We start from the raw sequence: 10,269 nt of genomic DNA on the forward strand, positions 1-10,269 counted from the left end.
TTATGCTTTAAAATAAAATTTATATTAAAATTTAAAATTAAATCATTAAATAAATATTATATATTTATATCAAATTAATCAAAAATAATATTATTAGGTCCTGAGTCCCGACGTCCAGTTACAGAAAAAAAATAATAAATAAAAAAACGAAATCTAGAAGCTTATATAATAATCTAAGGTTTAGTATTGAAAAAAAAGTGTATAATAATTTACGGTTAAGATTGATTAGAAGCTACTCTTTCTTGAAGTTAGCTTCAAAACACAACATTATATATATATATATATATATACACACACATATTAAACTGATTAATCGTTTTTGTTCGACTCCATCTGTTTGTCTCTAATGAAAGAAACTTACAATCAATATGAAGACAATATCTGTCGTCTAATAAGAACAATAATTTTGAGCCCCAACAATCATTAAACACTTTAAAAAAAAAAAAAATATATCTGCAATAAGTTAAAATACAAATAAGAAACCAAACTGGTACAAAACATTGAATAAAGACAAGCACCAACGTGCTTGAATCAATTTAACATATTAACTATGGAAAGCGCTATAGCAGACAACTGAAACGTGTCGTTGTTTCTCTTTGTCAATGGCGAAACCACACCTTTCTTTTCCTCGAATCCATCTTCACATGTTGTAGAGGCATCTAAGACTGAACTTACTTCAATGTTAGCATCGTCATAGCGCTTAGCCTTGTAGTCTTTCAGGGCTTGACTAAGAGTGGGTACAGCATCGGAATAAAGATCAAAGCAGTCACTCAAGCAGGACTCAATGAAAGAGTCTGAGTTTTTGTTCCCCAGGAGCTTCTTGATGTGGCTCCTTGTGTTTGTAACGTTCTGTTTGATTAACTTGATGGATATCTTACCAAGTTCACGAAGATCATCAACACTCTGGCTTTTTGGGGCTGCTTGGAGAGAGTTTACACAGAAGTTGTAGCTTAGGTTTGGATCTTTCTGCGAGCATTTCTTGCAAGTCTCATGGATGAGGTTGTTGGCGTTTATGGTATGGAAGGTGGAGATAAACAAGAGTAAAAGAGGGAGGGAATAGGAAGAGAAGAGAGGCCTCATTTTGTAGTTATAGGATATCTTCTAGCTGTTCACAGGAGAATGATTTATAATGGTGAGATAGATGGGTAGTTGTAGCCTTGTAGGCAGTTTGGATAATCGATCCTTAATTTCTATAGATATGAAAAGAAGAAAAAATAGGGGTAAGCTTTGAGTTAAAAGCAAGGTAGCAGAATAATTAATGACAGACTAAGAATATTTAACTTTAAACTCAATCAATTATAATGTACATGTGTTAATTCCAAGTGATTGATTTAATGATTTTTAAAACTTCATGATATCCAAGAAATTCCTCCATAAAATAAATAATAACTGTGTGTGTGAAATGGGACAACCACATATATCCGATAAAATAATCAGATGCTCGAAAAACTATTGATATCCTCGTTTTTCAATATATATATTCGTAGCCTTTACTTTTTTAATTTCTTTAAGGCGAACCCTCTATAGCATAACTAAAAATGACTTAAAAAAAGAAATTTATTAATATAAAATTCTTATTATATTATTCTATTAATTTCTAATTGATCGAACTATTTAGAATTAGAATTATTTCAAATTAGAATCTATCTTAAAATCTATCTAGAATTAGAATAAATAAGTAAGATTAAAATGTGTAGAATAAGATTCTAATCTAATTAGATTCCATTTTGAATATTAATTGTTATGTTCAAGAATATATTCATTCAACTATTTAATACTTATTTGAAATTCTATTCTCTCTCTCTATATATATATATAATGTACATGTGCTAATTGATTGTTTTTTCCTTTCAAATATTTTGTTTATTTTATAAGAGAAACAATGAAGTTAGGGTGACAACTTAAAACAATTTCACAACATCCCCAATTTGCCTACCACTTCATACCTAGTTCAAACCTCAATCTGCAATTTAAAATGTTTTTTAATAGCCCATGTGTAAGGTGGTATGGGAAAATTAGGTGGTGTTAAAAGAATTATTCTGAATTTTTATAATGATCCTAACTTTACCGTATAAGAAATAAAAAGGGGGGACACGGTAGATTGTGATTGATAAAATTCTTTAGGTGTTGTACATTACCCAACCACAAGATTGGTTTTTATTTATTTTGGGTAAATTTTGATAAATACACGAGAAGGGAGAATTTAAACCTTGAATGTCATGTCATAAACACATAATAGATTTCAACCAATTGAACTACAAGACTCTTGAAACCACATGGTTGAATTTAATTGAGAATTTACAACCCATAAACAAACTGTACTTAAATTTTACCCTTTCAGACAAATATATTAGGAACATAAATTTACAATTTATTAAGGTGACAAGTTATGTCTACGGAATAACACAACTTGAAGATAAATCCATCATTGATACTACTTATATTGTACACCAACATAATAGGTTACCATAGTCAACAATTGTGTCCCTACTTATTAACGGATTTTTGTCCACTTATGTGTGTGTGAGAGAGAGAGAGAGAGAGAGAGAGAGAGAGAGAGAGTTTCATGAAGTGAGTGTTTGGATTGCGTTTATCTGCCCCACGTTTGCGTCTACGTTTACACCATGGCTACAGTGCACGCTTCTGATACCAGTTGCAGCTGCGTTTGATTGTTTTTTGAGCCCCACGGCACTGTTTATAAGACTGCCAAACTAAGCAAAATGCGCATACCCATGCATTTTTGGGTCTCATGGCACTATTCACACATTTAAAAATTATTTTGTTACTGTATTTTCAGTTTTCAGTAATAAGCGGTATTCAAACAGACCCAAATGCTTGTAAGTTGAGCTTCTAAATACACGTCATTATTCTTCCCCACTTGATTCAATAATGTATGAGTTACGACACATAAAACATGGAAGTATGGGACCTTGTGTGTTGTCCAAGTATAAAAAATGACGCTAGCTTATATTATTAGAATTTAATTGGGATGATGCTTGACATAACATAAATTTGGAGCGCGTTGAAAATCTAAAGTCATTTCACATTAAATTATTATTTGGGGAGCATCTTCTTGCATGCACGGCTCATTTCATCAAGATGTTGAAGTGTGCCTCATTTAATTTACCAAGAACTTAAAACAATACCTCATTTCCTTCAAAAGGCCAAGACGAAATATAATATTTTGAATTGTTTGCTCTCCTCCATTCTCCCTAATTTTCCGTACTAAGACTCAGTTATTTTGGATTCTTGGATATAATATAATTTTCTTGTATGTTCTATAGCTCATACTCTCAGTTTAGATCACCGTAAATGAGCAACTTTGCGTCCACGGCCCATTTCATCAAAACCTTGCAAGTTACGAGTGAACTTCAATACTTCATGGAGGCCATATTCATAAACAATGACACCAATTTCAGGTTCATATAAAACACCTAGGAGAATCAAATAACAAACTAAAATTCGTCCATTAGTCCTCGACTTCCAGACCATTGGCCAGGCCGACATTCAAGTGATACTCCATGAGAGGCTCTCCCTCTCTCTCTCTCTCTCTCAAACATGCAATCACACGCGGAATAGACTTGATTCCAATATGAAACGGATGGAAGAAAAGCTTCTTGTGAATTTTGCAGCCAATGTTTTCTAGATGAGAATGTTAGTGCCTCAGGCAAAACAGTGTGAGCCAAATAAGGAAAAAAAAAAATGTTAAAACTCAAATACGCGCAATTCAATCATCCCCTCTTTTCTTTTTGGAGAATACCAAGCAACAACTTTCCCAGATTGTAGAAGCCTTAAGGAGTAACTTAAGCTATATATGAAATCCTCTACATGCGGGCCACGTCTCCCAGATGAAGAATCCAGCGAAACCCTAGAATCGACTCGAAAGACAATGGGCCCTGCAATCTGCAAGAACAAGTTCACAAGGTAGATCATTAGAGTTTTCTTATTGACTTCAATATATTCAGCCGAACTTTAATAAACTGAGCTACTTATAGAGAATTAGTAGATTCAGCTTCAACATTTTTTTTATGAATTATGCATGGGTAGTAATCTGCTAAAGTAGCACCACCACTTTTACCTCCTTTCATTTTTAAAAACTATGCGAGAAAAAAAAAAATTAATAAATAAAAGAAGAAGAATTTTTAGAAGTTCATATAACATATTTTCCTGGCAGTCCACGTCATCCAATAGGGGTACAAGCCTAATTAGCTGCATTTTGCATCTCAAATTGGTCCTATTAAAACACAAAAGATTGAGGTCCGTTTCAGCATAATGATGCTTCTACCCTTTCAAAAGGTAGATGAGGTCTTGTGTCTGACCCATTAGGGTGGGAAAATGTGGGTTTTGGGATTATTCTATCATTTTTTTTTTTTTTTTTGATTGAGAGAGAGGGCTACAATGTATGGTATACCTGCTGTTGAAAGATCAAATTAAGCCTTGGAGAAGACACTGGACTTTCTGCACTATTAACAGAAGACCTCTTCAAACCATTGAGCACCCTTCTGGCAAAAGCTGAAGCTGAACAAATATCCAAGCGAGCATCTACCCTGGTCAGGTCTCCGTACGGCTTTCTGAAATTGCCATGCTGGAAAGTATAGCATACTGAACCAAATAAGTCAGCACTCAATGGACTTCTCTTCTTAGCATTCAAAGAAATTTCCTCATCTTTCCTTGATGCAGCAGCCACCAAGCTCTCACTGCCCCCAAACCAGGCCGCACATGTGCCACCTAAGTTGTATGGTTAATAATAAGATAGAAAACAAGTAAAAGATTACATCTAAATGTTCTCCAATAACAGGATAAGAGAAAAGAAAACAGTGATCTATGCACCACAAGTAAATATCACAAGCAATTGTGTTGCACTTTATCAAGTAATTTATACTGTCATCTCCTGCACCATGCTTAGTATCATATGTTTCATTACAATTTTTAGCTATATTGTGGGGCCATGATTGTTCCAATCACTAAGTATTTACTAAGTCCCTGTTTGAGGATATTGACTACAGTTAGGGGCAAGAATTAATGGATAATGGTGCAATTTGAGGAAATTTACAAAGGTGCAATTTTTTTTTAATCAATTGCTTAATGCTATACATTTTCAGCAATGGTGCAATAGTTTCTGTGATTTGAGCTATTGGGGATTAAGCTAGACCAACGCATAAAATCCAAGATAGTACAATTACAGGATCTAATCCTCCAACAAAAGCATGAAACTCCACATTTTTTGTACCAAATCAGGGTGAAAAAGAGGGTGTACTTGGCTAGGCTGGGAAATGGTTAAGCCAAAAGATATTAATTAAGATGAATTATATGGATTGCTCTCCAGTATGGCAGTATTTAGAAATTGATTGATTGGTAGAGAAGTTGTTACTTGTGTTTGTTTTCTAAGAGAGTGTTCCTGATCCATGAATGGACAGCAGCTTATCATGTCAAGAAACACTTCAAAACCATTGAAAGGTGCTCTCTGCAGGTGGAGGGGATTGAGGCCACTTGATAATGGTTATGATATAATTCTAATGGGAAAACTAAAGCAGCCAATTGAATTACACACACACACACACAACACAAACATACATATATTGAAAATACGTTCAGAATGTTTTCTTTGGTTTCTTATTTTTTGGTTGGGAGGGGGGGTCAGAAAAGAGGTCACTTTATAGTCCAGAGATTCTATATTAGTAGGAAGTAATATAGATATAAGCTACTAAGGTAAACCTTCCTTAATAGCTAAGAATGACAAGTATGTATTTTCATTTACATGAAGTAAATACATTGTATGTTGAGCAAAACATACACACACTTATCTACATGGTTAAAATGGGAATAAAAGTTCCTACAGTTTTCACCGTGTCATAGAATGGGGCAGTCTATCCCCTGTTTTTGACAATTCTATTAGCAATCACACTTGGAGTGCATTTGGATTTTGCTTATTTCCGGTAGCTTATTTGCACTGTGTTTATATCAAAGATATAGTTTTTGGTAAATTTTATGTTAAATGTGTTACAAAAAGCTAAAAGCTAGTTCATTTCCAAAAGGCTAAAAGTTAGATTATTTGTAAAAAACTAAGACAAAAAGCAAAAAGCAAAAAAAAAAATAAAAAAAAGCAAAACCCAAACGCACACTTGGTTTTTCTTTCTCATTTGTAATATTTATCAACAATCTGAGTAAAATTCTTTAGGGAGGAAAAAAGAGAATTTATAAAAGAATTACTAAAAAAAATAGACGAAGAAAAAGAAACATATTTGAGCAGAAAATTACCAATAATTCCAGATATAGCTGAATGTGGTTCATTGAGACGCACATCATACGAAGGTCTCCAAAACAAGCCCCTTTCTGTCTTCACCATGACATCTTCTTCTTTCTCCTTTTGTCTCCAAAAGTCCTGGCCCTTCTCATAAGAAAATGCAGCCTTTGCACATAAGCCAGGCAATAGACCAAGCGGTGCCTCACCATTGTTGGCACTAAGCGCCTGAGGATGTCCACTATTTTTGTGTAAACCAAAGCGGTATCGCAATCCAGATTCAGAAACAAGTGATGAAAGATCTAATGATATGGACTCCGGCACATCCCAATATTGCCCTTTATGGTCAATGAACAACTCAGGCCATGCAGCCTCCAAAGTAATATCATGATTAGGAAGCTGCAAATGTACATTAAAGATTGAGAAATATTGGTCATTTACTCATCCACCATATCTAGAACTACAGAAGAATTAAAAATAAATAAATAAATAAAATTAAAAAAAGAAAAAGAAAAGAAGAAGAAGAAGGAAGAAAGAAAGAAAGAAAGAAAAAAGATTGACATATTGGTCATTGTTTCTCTTTCTTATAAAATAACAAAATATTGGTAAAGTTCTATAATTTAGCTTCATCAGCAGAACATTTCATGTACTTGTGATGCAGTTCAATAGTTTGTTTAGCAAAACATTGACATATTTGTTTAGGTAATTGAAGAAAACTTGTATGTTGAGATATTTAATGTATGTTACTGTACAGATTATCAGTTTTTAAGCATATATAAAGCATATGTATGTACAAAGACCAAAGCATGTCCAGATACTCAACCACTCCTATAGTCTATATATCTATCCCTTATCAGGGAAACCCATTTTAGAAGGAAGAAGCTTCAGTTACAAGGTAGAGGTACGTAGAATCTAGCCAAGAGCAAGGAAAAAAATGCAGCCAACCCAACAATCTGCAAAACAGAAAATACAGCTACCTAGAAAAATTATTTTGAAGGAGAAAACTTGGTGTTCTGTATGATTGTTTATAGAATATAAGGAATATATATAAAAATATGGCTGCTATGCGTGCCTTCTGGAAGAGCATCATTTTGTGCCGGCGTCCTTTTCTCTCACCATGTCCTTCTGTGCTTAACATTATGGATGAGGAGGAACTCAGAGCAAGCTGTGAGCTTAATCCCAATGAATAGAGGGATTTGTCCATGAAATGTTTTGCCACATCCTTGAATCCAGGAAGTTCCCACTCACCACCATTAGAAAATTCAGCTTTAATAGAAGAAATTAATTTCTTTGGACGGAACTGCCCAATTAATCCAAGCCACCTGTACTCACAAATATTATTTAAGATACCGATTAGCACATCAGAGATTTAGAAATTTTAGGTACAATGAGATACTATTAACAAAAATGTTATAAGGATTTTTTTTTTTCTGGCTGTCAAGTTCCAACAATAACAAAGCGTTAGCCCCAAATTTTTTGGAATCAACTATAAATCCTCAACAAATTAGACAAGTTCCGATTCTCAATTTCTAACCCATGAAGTATCCCTACTTCTATAAGGAGAAATACTCAAGGAACAAGGACATCAAAATTCAAATTTTCAAACATCAACATTTGTGTGGCTTACAAACATGCCCAAGCATCATGAAGTGGAGGTCACTTGTTGAAAAGTTTCTAATCTGATGCAAATAAACATGCCCAAGCAAGCATAAGTAATTATGAGGGAATTAAAATGAATTTATGGAAGTGGAATAGGTTGAGAAGAGATTGTGAAATAACTCAGTTGTTTTAATTTTTAAATACAATTCAAACATCAACATTTGTTTGGCTAACAAAATTTATTATGTTGAAATTAACTCAAATCAGTAAAAAAATTTTCAAGCTTTAGTAAGAACACAAGTAATATTGATAGGGTTAGATATTTCAAGTTAAGCTAAGCAGCGTTTTTTTCAACCTTAAGCTAAGCAGCATTTTCTTAACCAATATCCAAAGGACAAAGAATGCCAAACCTTAACTTTTAAGATTGATCACAGACTGCAGTACCTAAAGAACTAAAAGTTAAAACATGTTATTACGGGGTGGGGGTGAGGATTATCAAAAGTTGCACAAAGTGACATCTTTATATTACCAACTCAATCAACCATAAGCCTTGTTCAAAAAAAATTATGGATATTATGTTCTATGCTGTTCTTTAATTTTCCTTAAAAGATTAATTCAATAGAGCCAACAACGACAACAACCAAGCCTTAATCCTAAAACTGTGGTCAGCTATTAGTCCTCCATAGAATAATTGGGATTGGCCACATGTATTCTTTTTTGCCATTCTATCACATCCAAAGCCATATTCTCTATCGCCTACTTAATTGACATGTCCTTTTTTTTTACTACTTTCACCGAATTTTTTAGGTTTTTCTTTACCTTTGTTCATTCCCTCAACTTGAATCAACCCACTCTTCCTTATTTATGCATTAACCATTTTCCTCTGCACATTACCAAACTATCTCAAGCATCTCTCTCTCTCTCTCTCTCTCTCTCTCACTCATCAATATGGACCACATCTACCTTTAAAAAAATTTCCTCATTTTTTTCAAATCTCATCTTATTTCCACTTATTCATCTTAATATTCTCATTTCAACTAAACTCATTTCAATTTATGAATTCAACTAAGCCAAGTTAACCCAAAATTTCAGAACCTTAATCCCTCTTCTTTGCCTGCATTTTCTCAGCCACTAAACACAAACTCCAAGTAAGGCAGAGTGAGAAAGAGAGTTTAGCTATATATTTTTTAAATCCGTTTGGTTACTGAAGACAGTCAAAACACAGCAGCAAACAACAGTACAAGCTTTCTACTTCCATGTCTATTGACTAAATTCTTTCTTCAATTTAACCCCAAAAAAAAAAACCCACTAAAATTTTAAAACTCAAGACTAGAATTACAGTTTCCATTCCCCCAGATATTCCCAGCTACCAAACAAAGCACAAGGCAAGAAAATAAAACAAGACGTTTCAACAATCACCACCCATATACATACCAGTTAGCAGTTTCTGGTCTGAGCAAGACAGTCTGAAGAGCAAAAGAGCCCAACTCCTTGTTAGCAGTGGGTGCAAAAGAGGGAATAATTCCCAGAGGGAACCCATTTCCCAGAAGTGAGACTTGCTGAATCCTCAGAGCTCGGCTGGCCCGAGCCCCATCCAGTGGAAATGGCTCACCAGGGATGGCTCGGGCTGAGCCCTCCAGGTTCCTTGGTGATGACACGTTCAGGTCCCAGAAAGTGGAGTCCATTGCTGTCCTTAGTTTCGCCATCTTTTTTTTCTTCTTCTGAAATGTGTGTGTTGGTTTGGTTTGGGTGAGAGAGTTGTTGAGGGAGGGTTAGTGAGGGTTTTGGTGTTGTGTTTTACTTTCCTTATCTCTCTTTTTTTTTCTTTTTTTTTTTTATTATTATTTTTTTTTTGTCATCATTATATAATGGGTTTTAGTTTCTTTTTGTTTTTTGTTTTGTGGGTTTCTGCATCAATAGCTGACATTGGTTTTTTGCTAATTTTAAGGTGATTAGGTGTCTTTTGGCTCTAAATTAAAAAGTTAATTTATTTTATTATTTAATTTATTTTTGTTAATATTTATAGGTTTTATTATATTTTTTGGTACTATTTATTGATTTTATTGTACTATTTCAATTAATTTTTATTTTTATTTACCGTGCATTCAATAAAAAATTTTCAATTTCAGAACAATAAATGAATCCTAAACAAACCTAAGTTTTTTTTAAAATTTTTTTTTTCTTTTTTTAATACTCCTAAAGTGAATAGAGATTCTGTCTACCAAAAAAAAAAAAAAGTGAATAGAGATTGCTTTTGCCGAACACCTTGTTGGATTCCTCCTACTAAAATCTATCTTTGCTTATTTTTATTATTCTTTTTATGGGAAAAAAAAAGTGTAGGGGGTGATCCTTGTTGGCATCTTCTACATAGGGGTAACCATAATGGCACCTTACTCGCTGAATCTGGATGAGTCATAGTTTGGCATTCA

At 33.8% G+C, this 10,269-nt stretch overlaps 2 protein-coding genes across 2 annotated transcripts; both read right to left on the minus strand.

The window, feature by feature from the left end:
* Positions 1-408: 408 nt before the first annotated feature.
* LOC115988029 (putative invertase inhibitor) lies at positions 409-1,097 on the minus strand. Its single transcript, XM_031111659.1, has one exon. It carries the CDS (start codon positions 1,078-1,080, stop codon positions 532-534), a length of 549 nt encoding a protein of 182 aa, XP_030967519.1. The 5' UTR covers positions 1,081-1,097; the 3' UTR covers positions 409-531.
* Positions 1,098-3,393: 2,296 nt separating this feature from the next.
* LOC115987161 (protein TRIGALACTOSYLDIACYLGLYCEROL 4, chloroplastic) lies at positions 3,394-9,647 on the minus strand. Its single transcript, XM_031110658.1, has 5 exons — positions 9,275-9,647; positions 7,314-7,563; positions 6,259-6,640; positions 4,412-4,728; positions 3,394-3,903 (listed from the first exon to the last, which is right to left on the minus strand). Exons 1-5 carry the CDS (start codon positions 9,544-9,546, stop codon positions 3,706-3,708), a joined length of 1,419 nt encoding a protein of 472 aa, XP_030966518.1. The 5' UTR covers positions 9,547-9,647; the 3' UTR covers positions 3,394-3,705.
* Positions 9,648-10,269: the final 622 nt, after the last annotated feature.

Source organism: Quercus lobata, chromosome 4 (assembly GCF_001633185.2).
Source record: "Quercus lobata isolate SW786 chromosome 4, ValleyOak3.0 Primary Assembly, whole genome shotgun sequence".
NCBI classification, from domain to species: domain Eukaryota; kingdom Viridiplantae; phylum Streptophyta; class Magnoliopsida; order Fagales; family Fagaceae; genus Quercus; species Quercus lobata.

Coding starts and splice junctions, on each gene's coding strand:
- LOC115987161 (XM_031110658.1), bottom strand. CDS start 9,546: ATGGCGAAACTAAGGACAGCAATGGACTCCACTTTCTGGGACCTGAAC. Junction 4,729..6,258: donor AGCTATATCTGGAATTATTG/GTAATTTTCTGC, acceptor CATACAACTTAG/GTGGCACATGTGCGGCCTGG. Junction 3,904..4,411: donor ATTTGATCTTTCAACAGCAG/GTATACCATACA, acceptor TTGTTCTTGCAG/ATTGCAGGGCCCATTGTCTT.
- LOC115988029 (XM_031111659.1), bottom strand. CDS start 1,080: ATGAGGCCTCTCTTCTCTTCCTATTCCCTCCCTCTTTTACTCTTGTTT.